The sequence below is a fragment of the Grus americana genome, chromosome 16, assembly GCF_028858705.1.
Source record: "Grus americana isolate bGruAme1 chromosome 16, bGruAme1.mat, whole genome shotgun sequence".
NCBI lineage: Eukaryota > Metazoa > Chordata > Aves > Gruiformes > Gruidae > Grus > Grus americana.
Genome location: NC_072867.1, coordinates 7,023,351 through 7,039,391, shown reverse-complemented (window position 1 = coordinate 7,039,391; position 16,041 = coordinate 7,023,351). Strand labels below are relative to the sequence as shown.

The following is a 16,041-nucleotide window of genomic DNA, read 5'->3' as shown; positions in this document are numbered from 1 at the left end:
TTTGCACTGAAGGAGTTTGACATGACCTCAAGCACCTGCCACAATACTCTACGAGCCTTCACCTCTGGCGTGTTGGTGCTGCGTGCAGGTGCTCTAGAGGGTAAACTGTACCGCAGGGGAACCGAAGGGTGTACACTCTCCTTCCTCTGGCCAAGAAACTGAAAAACTCTTATCGTGCAGTTCTAAATCTGAACAATGGCTCTGAAAATAGGTGCGTGGTGCAGCGGATGCAGTACTTTATGTTGAGACGCAGCTTGTTCACCAGACTCTGGCAGACTGAACGGTCTAACAGTAAGCCCCGTTCCTAAGGAGTTCTCAGAGCTGAAGTCTTGGCAAAGTGGATTAAAGGGAAGCACCTGAAAGTGTTCCAGTTTGTAATTTATCCAGTCAACGAGCTCCCAGCTCGGTATCCAAGCCTTGCCACCCTTTGTAATGATCCTTTACACAAGTAAAAGAGCAACTGATCCTCTGGTTCCCTCTCTATGAGGTTCCTGTGGCTCTTTCCAAGGATTTGTGTGTGATGTACAAGCTCTCTGGCACGGCACTGATAAAAAGGTGTCAGCTGAGCTGAGGTGGGTTTGACTGGGGGTGACTTTGCTCCGAGTGGCTCAGCCGCTCTATCTTCCCGAGTCCCAGAAGTCCCTGCACTCAACCACCACGTCACCTCCCCTGAATCACACCGCTGTGAAATACCGTGGGCTCCGTGCAAGAGCTTGAATTCAGTCTGAGCTTCTTTAGTTCTCCTCAGCTTGCGTGGAAATCTGAAATGACAAACACTAGGGAGAGAGGAAAGCCGCTTCACTGTGAGCATGCAGAGGTAATGCCCGCAGAGAAAGTCCTCCACGCTTCACTGCCACTCAGGCGTCACCTCGCAGCGCTGGGCAGAGACTACGTGACCAAAGAGTTATCTTCTGAACTGAAAACCACACTGAGATCTAGCGGTGCGAGAGTAACGCTGGCTTAGAGATGTCACGCGAGGGCCCCGTTTGTGGCGCGACACATCCCTGCAGCACCGCGTTACGAAAACACGCCTTTACCTCCTCAGAGCCCTGGTGGGATGGGAGTGGGCTCCCGAGCTCCTGTGGCATCAGCCAAGGCTGCGGAGGGGAACGACAGCCCCTGCTCCATCAGTGCTTAGTACCAACCTCCCTTCTGAGGATGGCAATTTACCATTACTCGTAAATTACCATTACTCGTATGTTACCTTTTTTCCCTGAAGCTGGCCTGTAGGCGCAGTGCCAGCCCAGGCGTGGCCAGGGCTGCCTAACCCTGTGCGGTGGGGAACCCTGTCCCCCTCCAGCTCGGGCCGTGCCTCGCAGCCCCTGCCGGGAGGGCTCTCCTGGCGTCCTGCCGCACTCTCCCGCCCTGGCCCCGCAGGACACTTTCGCCCGAGGCCCGCCGAGGCGCAGACCCCGCCACGCCACGGCCCCCCGCCTGCCCCTCGCACCGGGAGAGGCCGGAGCCCCGCCGGCTGCCGCCTCCCCTCAGCGCCGCCGCCCGCCGGGGGCGCAGCCCGGGGGAGGGCGCCTCCCGCCCGCGCACGGCTCGGCCCCCGCCTGCCCACGCGGGGCGGCTCCGGGCGGCCGGCGAGACGGCCGCGACAGCCTTCCCGCGGGCCGGGTCAGGCCGGGCCGGGCGGCGGCAGCAGGATGGGGCTGGAGCTGTACCTGGACCTGCTCTCGCAGCCCTGCCGCTCCATCTACATCTTCGCCCGGAGCAACAACATCCCCTTCGAGTTCAAGCACGTGGAGCTCTTCAAAGGTGGGACGGGCACGGCCGCCCGCCCGCCGCCGCCCAGCTGCCCCGGAGGCGGTGGTGGGCGGCGGGCGACGGGGCCGGGGCGGGCCGGGGCCCGCGGGCTCAGCGCTCCTCTCTTGCCTCTTGGCAGACTCGGTGCTGGGGAAGAAGCCGGCGGCGGGGAGCGGCGCGGAGCAGCCCCGCGCAGGTGAGTGCAGGTGGCGGGCGGCCCCCCCCCGGGCGTCCGCCCTGTCAGGCCGGGCCCCTTCTCCGGGCGGCGCTGGGTGCCTGGCGGCGGCCCCGCAGGCAGGCGGGGGACGGGCCGCGCTCCGGGGCGCTGGCAGCACCCGGCGGCGGTAACGCGATCCCCGGGCGGGGGCTGCCGGGGCCGGGCTGAGCCCCCGGGCGCTGGCAGGGCCGAGCGCCGCGCTGGGCCCCGGCAGCGGCCTTTGGGCAGAAGCGCCCATCGCTCCGGTCCCGCATCGCGGCGGCCCGCGGGGGTTTTGCTCTCCCGGCCCCCAGAGGAGCCCCTTTGCCTCCCCGGTGCAGGAGCAGGAGCGCCTCTGCCCAGCATCCCACCTCCTGTGCTGAGCTGCCGCTTCCCTGGGAACTGACGAGCCATTGCTGAGCTGGTTTGGACTGTTCCCGTAGGGAAGTTCAGTTCGGTCCCTTCCAGATCAGGGGAGGGTCCCCTCTTGCTGAGGCAACATCAGCCCAGGTCTGGGGAGGCTCAGTCTCAGCCGAAGGAGGAAACACTTGAATCCTGGAAGCTAGCAAAATGCTGGAGCTAGTGGAAGTGGGAGATCACCCGTTTGTGAGAGGGATGCAGAGGTGCAGAGCTCGGAGGAGGTTTATCTGTGGTCCTAGCCTGGCGTCTGCTCAAGACAGGGTCCCACCTTGCCTGGGGAGAGTCAAACAGGTCAAGCCTGGCCAGACTTGCACTCTAGAGTGGAATCTGTTCGCAGCCCCGGGCAGCTCTGCTTGGCCCGTTGGGAAGGACTAGCTCCTCGCGTAACCTGAGAGATTCACGTGTGCTGCCGAGGGGCCGGAATACAATGGTTTGACCGTGCAGCTCTTACTCCCAAAGCGGTCTCATAGCTGTGCTGCATCTATTTTTGTGGATCCCCAAGGAATGTTCCTCCAGCCATTTCTAGAAAATTAGTCACAGTGACAGCCGAGGAGTGCTCTGGGAACAGCGTACTTAGCAGAAACACTCAGCTGTTCAGACTTGTCCAAGTGTATAAGATGACCATCGTCCATTTACATATTGCATTTTCCTAGTAAATCGTTTCTTTTTTGTCTAAGGCAATGCATAGTACTTGGAAATTCTTGGCTGACATGATTAGGCAGGAACGTGATTGGCACATAGACTGATTTTTTTTTTCCTTCTGTAAAATCTTATCCATTGCTTTTTTTACCCACCAGTAAATCTCCTTCCCTGCACTATGACTTACGCTTAAGAATTCCTCCTGTGTGCAGCCTGCCCTGCTTTTTGACAGCGTATACCCTGCTAATTGAAGTTACTCCTCAAAGCCCAGCAATACACACAGTGTGTGTGTATATAGCCTTGGGGGACATCAAGAACTAATTACACCAGATGCAACTGATGTTAAACAGCACTGTAAGTCAAGTCAACATCACAGGAATGATAAAGATGGGCCACCTAATACCACTAAACAAAAAGGCTGGCTCTGCTTGCTGGAAGAGAGGCACGAGCTTAAACTCTGCTAAACAGCAAATACAAGTATTGGTCTCTATTTTAATACAATAAGCAATCAGTCCCAATGAAGCAGCCTGAGGTTAGCGTTCATACCAAGGCTTTTAGCAGCTTGCAGCTCAGTCGCGGACTCTCGGCACAGGTCTTTTATGTCTGTACACAAAGACCTTGTAGAGCCAAAGGAAATAAGGCGCCATCTCTGGGCTGCTGTGCAGTCTGTGTAACTGACAGTGACCTACTGTCCAACCTGCTGTAATGACATGTTAGTCCTGTCAGGGGACCGATATGTTCAGTATTCCTGCTAGGACTGCTGCACGATGAAAGCAGGCTGAAATCTGATTCAGGCTGCCCTCACCCACGGTTTCCTTCTCATATTGTTGTTTCTCAGTTGCCCGCCACCTTGGATAATAAGCTCAGACAGCAAAACAGCCAAACAGCTAGGTCTGAGAACTGGCTGCTCGTTAGCTGTAAGCATTATTGACTCGCAACTTTCTGCTGCATTTTCCCAAAGACCACCTGAACTCTACAGATCGCACCAGAGCTGTGTATGTGATGGCCGCTGGCCTTTGGAGCCCTTCTAAATGCACAGGACCAAGCACCTTCCCAGAGCAACTCATTGCATGACAGTAGATTTACACAAGTTTTATGGTACAAATCATGGACATAAGGCACCTTGTCCTTGTGCTTTGCCTTCTGTCTTGATTTTCCAAGTAGGTTATTTTGGATATTCACATTTCTCAATTAAGAGGCTTAACTTGCACATTCTGTCTGGCTCTTATTCTTAAGAAGCCCTTTCTCCCTTGCCTCTCCTGACAATGCCGTGTGGTTCTGCTGTGCACGTGGGACCTCTTCCTCAGCTAAGCTGGAGGCCACTGTCACCGCAGGTAACCAGACAGATTTCCCAGTGAAATATGACAGTATAGGGAGAACCTAACACAGTTCACTGATTGCCCAGCTGGCTACAGGTATTTCATTTATCATTCATTGGCAAATACACTTCTAACCTCCAACTTGTCTGTTCATGTTCTTAGGGCCATCAAATAGTGAAGGAGCTGGCAAAGTCAGCCTCTTGAAGAAAGTACCAGCGTTAAAGGATGGAGACTTCACCCTAGCTGAATGGTAAGAACTCAGTCCTTAAACCTCCTTGGGTACCGGGAATCTGTGCAGCGTTTAGGAGATGTCATTCGCACTGGATGATTAAGGATCACAGAACTGATCAACAAGTTGGTTGTTTTTAATCGTATAACCTCATTTGCTCTGTTTCCATTTCCAGTTTGAATTATCTTTCAGAATGTAAACAAATCAGCTGACTTAACTTTTTGATCTTACCCTGAATGCACTTACCTCAAAATGGGATTATAAACATTTCTGGGAAATGTTTGAAGCTTATAAAAATCCCTTTTACCCTGGGAAAAAATCCTGTTTATCTGAATTAGTCATAAAGGCCAAGTGAATAGCTACAGACGTAAAAGTTAGGCTTTACATTATAAGATTAACATGGAGACTGGTTCATGGTGTCGTAATACTGAAATAATTGAACTATAGTAGTATCAGCACAGTAGGAGGGTCTGCATTTTCTTCCGTTTTGCCAGCACAGGATTTTCTATGGCATCTCTTTTTGTGGTTACAGCCTACACATTGTTGCAGATGACTAAGATATTTTTCCATCTGACTTCTCCCGCCAGCTAGTGAAAGTATAAACATCTGGACAAGCACAAAAAGATTCTGTAGGCTTTCCTTGCTGGGACTTCCATTGACTTCAGTGGAAGCTGCAGGCTAGAGATAGATCTGATAAAAGGCAACATAACCCATTAGAGAGTTTCATTTAGTAAATGCGCGCATAAACATGCACAGGTCTCAGAGACGGGTCAGAGAGTCGAGGAACAAGCGGGGTTAACATTGCTGATGGATGATTGTGGAGGTTTATTGTTTGTTTACCCCAGTACTGTCCAGCAGTACTCTGCACCATCTAACAGTGCTGTTAAAAGTTTTCATGGGAACTAAGGTGCTTAAGTGCCATCTCTGCTGTCACCATGAATTAGATACCTGTATATAGTCCCTAGACTCCATTGGAAATCCTGATCTGAATGCTTTTTGTGGAAGCAGCAAGTTCAGAAGGGGCAGGAGAGGCAGCTTAGGTGAAAGCATTCTGCATCATAACTCCCTGACCCCTTTCTTGTCTGTTGTTACTGTCTGAGCAGCACTGCCATTCTGCTGTATCTGAGTCGAAAGTACAACACTCCCGACCACTGGTACCCATCAGACATACAAAAGCGGGCCCAGGTAGATGAATACCTCTCATGGCATCATGCTAACATCCGGGCTAATGCTCCTAAGACCATGTGGATCAAGGTAAGGAGACTGAATATTAAAATGCAAGTAAAGTGATGTTTTCCTGGCAGAATACTGAGCATTTGAACAGCCCCAATTTGGAGAGAGTTTGTCACGCTGAAATAACAAACCTAGGCCATTCCTAGCTGAGAGGAGCTGTCAGAGAGGGAACTCTTGTTCTTGTTCAACATCAGGATCTGGCAAAGGCAGCCTTGGTCATTTTGTTTTTTCCCTTAAAGTAGGTCTGGTACAGAAGGTCTCAAAGCCCAACAGACGTCCATTGCCTGGATTTGTGAACGAATATATAACAGATTGGGTATTGCCTCCAAGAGCCTCCCTCTCCCTGCACAGCTGTGCAGAGTGTGCGCATAGGCAGAAGTTTGCTTCTTTGGCGAGCCTGTGCTTTGCCGCTGGAAGCAGAGAGGCTTGCATTCTTCATACAACAAATCCCTGCAGCCCCATCAAGGTGGAAGTCCAGAAGGAACCTTCTGCTTCCAGCACACTTAGGTACTTCTCTGAAATGGGCTCAGGGATAGACAGAATAGAGACACAGCGAGAATGGCAGCATTTCTTTATTTAGTTTGGTCAGATTGATTTACTTTTAGGGAAAATTAACAGAATCACCCTGAGGTGGAAAATCATTTAGGATCAGATGATTTTGCTGGACACCTATTTCCAGCCAGCTCACCAGTCAGTTAATGCAACTATCCTTGGAGGATCCAGGTGCAAATATAGCCCTGCAAGTGCAGCTGTGGTATGGAATTTCAGATGCAATCAGGGTTGCCAGTAAACAGGTAAGAACTTCGCTCTTCCTGTGTAGACTTTGCCTTTGTTTGTGCCTAAAAAAGCATATCAGGGCTCATTTAGCTTTTTGATTTATTGACATTTGAATTTTTGGCTGGAGAGCACAGAGAAGCAATTCAAATATGAGTCAGATTCATACAAGAAGCAGTTTCTTCCAGTCTCGGCAGGCTGTTATTACAGTGCTCCAAGGGAAAGAAATCCAACTCATTGCTGCTGCTGATTAGATAACCCAGATACAGAAAAGGTCCTCAGAATAATTGAAAATAGGGAAATGTATAAAGCCACCAGGTAACAGAAGGCATATTAGCTAGACATGGGAGAAGATAGACTGCCCCAAGATACAGAAAAGGAAGAAGATGCTGTTTCAAGTGATTATACCCGGAGATCACATCATGCATAATTGGAACCACTTAGGAAGAGAACTGGCCATGAATTTTCTGATGAAATAGATTCCACATGTATTTGGCAAAAATCCTGGCTTGGATTAAGCAATCCCAACTTGAATAGTTGGATATAATAGCAGTAAGTAGAAATTCAGTCTGCTCCCTCCAATGGAAATTTCTATCTTTAATTTTGCTTCTCTAAATAAACTATATTTCTTTAGCTGCGGTAGGCGAAGGCAGCATAGTTGTGAAATACTGCGGGCTCCGACGGTGCGTACACTTCTGTAAATGGTGACAAATCTCACGGAAAGGCCACTACCCCCTATGCCAGCAAGTCTGTGGAGACAAGGACCACATTTATATGATTGCTCTGGAAAAATTTCTAGTGGTTTAAAGAATGATGCTTGGGAGGCCACAGAAAGGCTGGTAAAAGTGGCGCTCACCCACTCCCAGCCTGGCTGGCTGCTGTCACGCAGAGGAAACCATTTCCTGCCTCTCCAGCCAGTGTTGATGCATTCCAGTCCCTCCTACGCTCCCTGCCACAGCCACCACCATGCCCTCCTTTCCATCACCCTGCAGGACGGGCAGCTGCCTGCCTGCAGCACCCAGTTACACAACAGGGTGGATAGCAGGAGTGGCTGGTGGGCAGGCAGCCTGCTGACCCGTCTTGGCAGGCTGCTGAAGCAGAGGACACAGCAGGGGTGACTGTGGCAGAGATTTGTCTTCCCTGGAGCTGTTGCCTGTTTTTCTTTTGTAACGCACTGAGGTGAAGCAGGAGGGCACAACTGCCAGGCACAAAACGAGCTGGATCCTTGGCTCCGTTCTGCACACTGCTGCCCATTAGCTGGAGGTTACTGTCACGGCAGATCAGCTGCGTAGGACTGCTTGTGTGCTCTCTGTCCACGAGCTACTTGCTCGTGCAGTGACCTGCAGCAGTCTGTGAAGCCCTAGCATCATACCCTCCTGCGGCTTTGCTGCAGAATGACTGACAATCATGAGTAGTTAACTACCACCAGATCCATGACGAGACGGCCAACTATACTCGTAAGTCCCTTTTCTCCGCAGGTGCTGATTCCCCTCTTCACAGGGCAGCCACTGCCCTCCGAGAAGCTCCAGGAGGTTATGGAGGGGCTGTCCACTTCCCTGAAGCAATTTGAGGAGAGGTTTCTGCAGGACAAGGCTTTTATCATCGGGAGTGAGATCTCTCTGGCGGATCTTGTGGCCATTGTGGAGCTGATGCAAGTGAGTGCTGGAGTGTGGTAAGGAAGCCTCAGCACTAGGGAAAACAGATGCTGCTGGGCAGGGAGGGGTGCCGCATGTGGTGACGCTTCACTAGAAAGAGGAGTGAGGGCATATCTCAGCAGAGCTGGCCTAAGACAATGAGGAGAATATGAGAGTGGGTTCAAAAAAACAGTTAAAAAAAAAAAAGCTGGCTGAAACAGATCTCTTTTGTTCCTCTTCTCTAACAATACTTATTCTTCATCCTTTATCATGACTTTATTTTTAACCTACAGAGAAGGAGGTAATATATAGGTGAGAGGCAATAGCAGACAGGTCTGATGAAATAAGAAAATGATATAGGAATATTTTTATCATACAAGAATATTCTTCTTCAGTTGGTACTTGCCTGTGCCATGAGACTGAATCACAGACAGAGGCAATCAAATTAAGTCTGTTACAAACTGGTGGTTCTCTGCCAGACCATCAGGGCCTGGATCCTGCAACCCAGCAGTGATTCTTTCTCCCAGTTCTGTATCCCAGAGACTGAAAAACAGCAGTTCAGCTTCTCTACAGCATTGTGTTCCAGAGAGTGGCAGAGAGTAGAAGGGGGGTAGATTATGTCAACTAAGACATCAGTTCAATTGAACGCTTGGCGTTTTGTGCTGTGGTTTTGCGATGTAATACAGCACTCCGTACTGTGGACTGTGCAGTTGTCCCTGGCACGGTCAGCACACCAAGTCTTTGATGCTGTAGCTGAAAATCACTCACCATAAGTGGCAGTCATCTCTGCTGCTCACAACAGCTGTTCTGGCACTCAGGAGTTGACCTGTAAATGCCCTTTAAAATACAGGCTAGCTTCTGTGTCCCCCAGATAGATACACCCAACCAGAGGAGATTTTCCCCCTTCTTAGTGCTCCTCTGTGAGCAAGTCTTCATTTTTTTTTCTCCTGCCTGTACCTGCAGGTACACTTGTGGTGCCTGTTGTCTCGGTGAAGAAGCGACTGCCCAAAGCCTCACTGTTGCTCTCTCCCCTTTCTGCAGCCCGTTGGAGTTGGTTGTGACATCTTTGAAGACAGACCTAGGCTGATGGAGTGGCGCAGGCGGGTGGAGGATGCTGTGGGGAAAGAGCTTTTCTTCCAAGCCCATGAGATGATCCTCAATATCAAAGAACTGAGCAACATTCAGATTGATCCACAGCTGAAGGAGCATCTGGCACCTGTATTGATGAAGATGTTGAAATGAATTAACCTATCTTACCATTTTTCCTGCCTTTTTTTTTTTAACTTCTCTGACCTCCAGTTCTACATGTAACTGGAAAGAGCACTGTAATTCTAACACAGAAATTGCAGAGTGTTTCCCTCCCCCCGCCAGGCCTTTCCTGTATCTTTGGGGGTGGAAGCTGGGGAAGGTTTAAGACCTGAAACATTAAATTTATACAGAAGTCCTACAGGTCACTTAACGTGTGCATCTGGGATTTATTTCAGTGTCAGTCTTCTCGGAGATGGTAGAGACACAACTGGTATTTCCTGACAAAATTTGAGCCAGCCTACAAACTAGGAACATTAGAGAACTGTATAGGATGAGGATTTTTTTCATGTTTTTAACATTTGCAGCTCCTTCCCAAGCGGCAAGCACTGCAAAGCGTGCCTGATCCTCACCTTCTCAGCACACGTCTGCACAGACAAGTACAGCACAAAACTACAGGCAGTCACAAAAGTGAAAAAAGACATGGAATTTTTTTCTTTTTTAAAAGTTTCTTATTGCTGAGGCATCTTGCTTGACTGTCCAGGTACATTCCACACCTCTTCTATTTGCCTTTAGGTTCCCGTGAGAAGTTTCTTCATTTTCATCTACAACTGTGAATCTTCATAATTCTTCAGTTTAATCACTGCTCTTCATTTCTGAAAGCCTGGGTTTCGTTGGTGCTCAATCTGCCAGTACACAGGTGGCAGGGGCTGTTCTTGGAGATTCGTGCAGTAAAGACCAAGCAACTTCAAAAAGCTGAGGGCAGCCACAGCCTTCAAGTAACTGCCTACCTAAAGTACTCCGTTGATATTCTGTAGGGGATACACTGAAAGAAGGCATTCACAGTGATTTCTTGAAATATGACAGCAATCAAATTGGATTTTTTCTGTGGTAATACTGTAAGAGCAAGCCACATTTCTCCTAGAAAATGCAGAGGGGGAATAAATCTAGACGTGCTCTTCTGAGACTGATTTAGATGGAAGTTCACCAAGTAAGTCACCCTGCGCAGCTGAAGTAATAAGAGATTTTGTGGCATTGAGCAACATATGCATCACAATAAAAGGGCAGAGAGTTGTTTTGGGCTCTTTTTCTTGGCTGTGTTTATTTCTGGTTAGCTGTAACTCAGATACAAAACCCTTTTGTACTGCAGCAGAATTTATAGGGTAAAACTGAGAGTGCAACCATTTCTAGTTTCTTCAGTTGAAAAAAACAAATTGTAAAGGATGCAGAGGCTGGTGGAATATAAATCTCTGCATATTTCCATTTACGAGTAGTTGCTGCCCTTGAACCTTACCCTGAAATCCTTGCCCAAGAACTCTTCCTGTAAGGAATAAGACAAAATGAGTAAATAATTCAGGAATCACTTCTCTCGCTAATCAAATAGCTTCTTTTCTTTCCAGTACTGCTATGTCTTGGCTAGTGACGTTTCTGCTGGTAAGTTCTATAAAACCTGATGTGTTCTGGTGATGTTTTTCACTACGGTTTCAGTTCTAGATACTACTGATTTAGTTCAGAGCCTAGGGAGATCTTTTTAAATTCCCTGTCCAGAAAGAGAACTCCATTATACACTTCAGCTTGCATTAGCAGGAAGTTTTGTTTTGTGATTATGTTCTCAAGAGACCTGGCTGAAGACCCTCTGTTTTCATGAACAACAGTCTTAGAAACAGGCACACATTTATTCCCACCTTTCCTTTCTTTTCTTCCCAAACATTCACCGAATAATATGTTTTTATTGATGTTTTATTCACAAAATATTGTCTACAACTGAGTTAAATTTTAAATGGGAAGTGGCTGATTTTTTTTGGCAATTTTGAGAGTGGAATTGCTAAGTGGATGATGACGCGTGCAAATGTCTGCAGGAGGGAATAAACTACCGTGATTTTCCAAAGGCTGAGCATGTTTGAGACTACTTGCTGCTGTACTGTCCTCTCTTAGTTGTATGCTTATCCCCCTACAAGCACTTTAATTGCCTGCTCCAAGACAGAAACAGTAAAACAAATGTCTTTTGTTGAATAAAAACTCTGGGAGGCTGTGAACAATCTGCCATTCACACGGTGAACCATCAAGAGCAAAGGACAATGCATATCAATGCATATCAGCAACGATGTTTGTGATAGCCCCATGTCCTCTTCTAATTGCTGACATCCGATACTTGAATCTTCTCTTTTCCTTTTGGAGGCATTCTGATATGCTGGTTTCTTGTCACGTGGGGTTTTTTGCCTTGGAATTGGAAGAGATTTTGAAGGAATGAGAGAGAAATAGAAAGATGGATCCTAAATGGCATCTCACCTGGAGGCAATGACTCCCTGCCATCAGGCAGTGGTGGGCTTGCACCCGGGGTTTGCAAGGTGACTGAGTACCCCCACTGCCTTCGTTTTGGTCACAAACTTGGGATCATCTCTTCTATTTACAAGATTTTACCTTTCTGTAAATTTACCCTGGAATCTAACAGGTTTCCTGGGTTATTTCTTCTGCTGCTTTCCTGGATTTGAAGGGAGCGTCTGTATTACTGCTTACCACTGCAAGCAGCCACCCCTGCCAGCAGCCACCCCTGCCAGCCTCCCGTGCCCCGTCCCCTCTCCGGATGGGTCTCTCTCTTCACAATCTCTCTCCTAGAAATCTGTTTCCAGCCTTTTTGCTGGCTGGTTTATATACGCTGCTCCTCATGCCAGTATTGTCTTCATTAGCAGCGGTGAAGGCCAAACAATTCCCCCAGCAGAAAAATGAGCAATTCCATCATTTTTCATTAGGATTGTCCAGAACTGTAGAAAACCAAAAAGTCACATTAAACAAGGCCAATTTTCACAACAGTGCTGTGCTTTAAACAAGGTGACCTTTTAATCTAGCTGGCTGTAACGTTTTGCTGTAAATGCGTACATACAACCCTCACTGGACAGTAGCTCAGCAACCTCTGATCTCTAGACACCTCTGACCTGTAGATTAGACTGTCCCTGAGACCCAGCCTGCCAGGGTCACTTTTACCAACTTTGGAGCTCAAAGTCCTGATTGCAGAAGCTTGTTTGGTAATTCTATGTTTTGGGTAAAACAATAAACCTCTCTGCTTGCCTTTTAATTTCTTGTAGTGCTGGTTGTTCTGAGAAATCACTGCTCTTCACTCTCAACCCTCCCTGCGCAGACAGGCACGGAAGTGTCGTTGCGGTGACCAGAAATGACTTCCCACCGGCAGTAAGGACCAGCACAAAACTCACCTTACCCTTCCCGCAGTGAAATGCGACTTTTTGCTCTCACAGTCTCTAATACATATCCCTGCGACGCCCATCGTAAAAAGCAGAAGGCCCGAAAGCCACCTGATGCGATTTGGGGTAAAACAGAGAAAAGCCAAAGCCCAACCCGGGGCTGGCACAGGGCGAGAGGTGGCTGGAAGGGCGAGACGCTCATCGCGTTGCTGCAGGGATGGTGCAACGCTCCAGCTGCCGGTCCCCGCCCCCGCTGGGGCTGCGCTGCCCGGGGGCGGAGCGGGGGCCGGGCCGGGCGGGGGGAGGAGGAGGAGGAGGCGGTGCGGGGTTGCGCTGCGCTGGGCACCATGCCGTTCGTGGAGCTGGAGACCAGCCTGCCGGCCGAGCGGCTGCCGCCGGGGCTGGCCCAGAAGCTGTGCGCCTCCGCCGCCACCATCTTGGACAAGCCGGCGGAGGTGAGCGCGGGGCCGAGGGCGGCGGGGCCGGGGGCGGCGGGGCCGGGGCGGCGGGGCCTGACGGTGTCTGTGCCGGCAGCGGGTGAACGTGACGGTGCGGAGCGGGCTGCCCATGGTGCTGTCGGGCTCGGCCGAGCCCTGCGCCCAGCTGCTCGTCTCCTCCATCGGCGTGGTGGGCTCGGCGGAGCAGAACCAGCGGCACAGCGCCCGCTTCTTCGACTTCCTGACGGCGCAGCTGGGGCTCGGCCCCGAGCGGTGAGTGCGGGCCCGGCCCCGGGGGGCTCTGCCGGGGCACCTCCCGCGTCCGGAGGGGCGGGGAGAGGGGGAGCGCCTCTTCTGGCAGGTTTGTGTGGGGTATGGGTATGTGAAGCGCAGCCAGCAGGAGTACAGGAGGACGTGCAAAGTGACGGTGATGTAGGTTTCCAGGTCTCCCGTGAGATTAAGGTGTAACACAGATCCAGAACTAGATCGCAAACATGAAGTGCTCATGGATGCCGAATCCCAGACACACGGTTTAGGGCCAGATAAAACCATGGACTGGTTTGCACTCATTGAACAGTCTGGGAACAGTTGTTCATTAAAGATGAGTAGTTCCAGTCGGTGTAATTGGGGCAAAACCCCGTGGGAACTGGCAGAGCTTCGCAGTGGGGTTGCCATGCCGCATACTGGAACAAGGCTGTTCCTGAAGGTAAGCCATGTCCCTCTCTGCCCCTCTCTCCCACCTTCCCAAGGAGAGTAATGGCATTTTCCTGCCTCTTGGGTGCTGTCAGGGTAAATACCGGACAAGATTATGAGCTGCTTGGGTCCTTCAGAAATGGACAAGTATCTTGTATAAACAGTGTTGAAATTCAGTCTGCTCTTTGGTTTGTGTGGATGAAGTTTGGCACCTGTTTGTACCCTGCCTGTACACAGCTTTTCTTTACTTCTGTCAAACTGATACCATGGAGTGTGAGCCAGGGAGAGTTTAGTGCAGATTTTCTATTTTGTTGCAGGGCAGGGATAATATTTAATCATAAAATAATAATGTTTCCTGTCCGCTGCATTTTTGCTCTTACACCCGAAAAGGATTGTCATCCGCTTTTACCCACTGGAGCCCTGGCAGATTGGCAAGAACAGAACAGTCATGACTTTCCTCTGATCCCTCAAGCGGCCAGCTGGAACAAAGCAATGATGAAGACAACCCAGAGATGACCAACTCCATCTACTTGTTTCCTCCTATGATCAAATCTGTGTAGCTCTGCCCCTTCACCTGTATGATTCACTTCTGTCTTTGCATCCTGTGCACACAGAGCTCAAGAGTGGGGCAATCAGCTGTACTGACTTTACTAAAATAGTTCCAGGTCTTTGTCTCAAGCCTGTCTTGTAGCCCAAAGCCTCCCCTGGTACAGTCTGGTCATGGCCTAGAAAAAGCTCCTTTGCAACAGCAAAAAGCTTAATTCCAGAATACATTTGGCTTTAGTGAGGACCAGAGAGGGTCTTGGTTTCATCCAGATTTCCTCATACTTTGGAAGGCAGGAAGATCCTTGTTTCTCTTTCTCTGTGGCAGCAGAAGGGTCCCAGGCTGGCTAAGAAGACCTCGAGTCAAATTCTTCTCTTTTCGGGCTCCCCAAAAGCCCTTTCTGGAAAGAGATGTGATTATTGGGAGGGAGTTTATGCATTTATATCATTGTTTCTTTAAGACTCATGTCAGATCTTGTGCTCTGTGCTCTACCATTGGTACGCCCAATGGCTTGTCCCACAAAATGTTACTTGTCCGCAAGATTTTTACAGCTGAATGTTTCTGTGCCGATGGCAGCGTGTAGAGGAGGGATTCGCTTGTGAAGAATTGCACTGTGCCACAGGAAAATATTTTGAAGGTTCTACTATTGCCAGCTTTAATTCCTGTCATTCACCCAGTTGTTCAAAGTACTTTTCCTCCACTATTTCAGGGAGTTTTGGAGCATCTCACTGTGTTCTGTGGATGGTGTTTTCTGCTCACTGTCCCCATGGGGAAGCGGTTTGGGTTTTTTAGGCCCATATGGTCCCTCACGTTGTAATTGGAATACACATGGCATTTTATTAAAACAAAAGCAGGGTAGGTTTTATGTATAATGTTATCGCTGCCTTCCACTGATAATGAAAACATTTATCAGTTTCCTTTCCACTTTGTGACTTGGTCAGGTCCCAGAGGGAGCTCACGGGAACTGAGAATGTGCCCTTGCGACATGGGGGTGCATGGGAACGCAGGGCTGAAGGGTGCTTCTGCGCTCCTTTGTCATTCTGATCGGACTTTGGTTTGTTATGACTTGAGGTCTCAAGATAGTTGAAAATATTCCTTCTAATTACCATTTGAAGTTGGTTGTTCCCTGTGCATAATAAACATCCATGTTTGCAAAATCTGGCAGGGCTGTAATACCAAACACAAATTGTCTGTCAGGCTGGGGGGGGCTGCACCTATCTGGTTAATAAAATGTATCCAAGCCTCTTTTGGTAAGTGTCACTTTATTGGCTTACAGTGTGGGGGTTCTAGCTCTTTGTTCTTGGGTCTGGGTACCATGGCAGCCCAGGGCTCTGCACTTTCTCAGGAGGTCCCTTCAACTAAAGGGTTTTGAAACTCAGGTAATGAACAGGTAGGTGAACCAAGTCTGAGACACGTGTACTCTGTTGCAGGGAAGAGAGTGGACAGCCCTGGCTTTGCAAAGGGCAACTTGAGGTGAATACTCTGAAATACAGAAAATAATGTCAGAAAAAAATTCTGATCTGCAGACGGGTCATTTCCTGGAGATCCTTCTACCCTGTGAAGGAACAAACACAAACTCTTGCCAAAGCCTTTGTTTCCTCTAGAGACCCTGCTCTGCCCTGTGCCCCCGCTCTCCTTTTTCGGGCCGTGTTGGCCGCTACTAGGCACTGCTGTAGGCTCTGTGCCTCCCTCTCGCCCTTGGCTGCTCCCTGTGGGGGCTTTTGCCTGGGAG

The 16,041-nt window shown here is 49.6% G+C and overlaps 2 protein-coding genes across 3 annotated transcripts; both read left to right on the top strand.

The window, feature by feature from the left end:
• The first annotated feature begins 1,324 nt into the window (after window positions 1–1,324).
• Window positions 1,325–11,326, top strand: LOC129213674 (glutathione S-transferase theta-1). Of its 2 annotated transcripts, none has more exons than XM_054844196.1 (6): window positions 1,325–1,761; window positions 1,889–1,945; window positions 4,486–4,573; window positions 5,656–5,806; window positions 8,038–8,231; window positions 9,157–11,326. In XM_054844196.1, the coding sequence occupies exons 1-6, from the start codon at window positions 1,650–1,652 to the stop codon at window positions 9,278–9,280; spliced, it is 726 nt and encodes a 241-aa protein (XP_054700171.1). In that variant the 5' UTR covers window positions 1,325–1,649; the 3' UTR covers window positions 9,281–11,326. The 2 variants fall into 2 exon arrangements, with proteins under 2 accessions (XP_054700171.1, XP_054700170.1); XM_054844195.1 differs by having other exon boundaries at window positions 1,397–1,761; window positions 8,038–8,214; window positions 9,235–11,326.
• Window positions 11,327–12,922: 1,596 nt separating this feature from the next.
• DDT (D-dopachrome tautomerase) lies at window positions 12,923–15,554 on the top strand. The gene is made up of 3 exons (XM_054844684.1): window positions 12,923–13,090; window positions 13,170–13,345; window positions 14,156–15,554. Exons 1-3 carry the CDS (start codon window positions 12,983–12,985, stop codon window positions 14,226–14,228), a joined length of 357 nt encoding a protein of 118 aa, XP_054700659.1. The 5' UTR covers window positions 12,923–12,982; the 3' UTR covers window positions 14,229–15,554.
• Window positions 15,555–16,041: the final 487 nt, after the last annotated feature.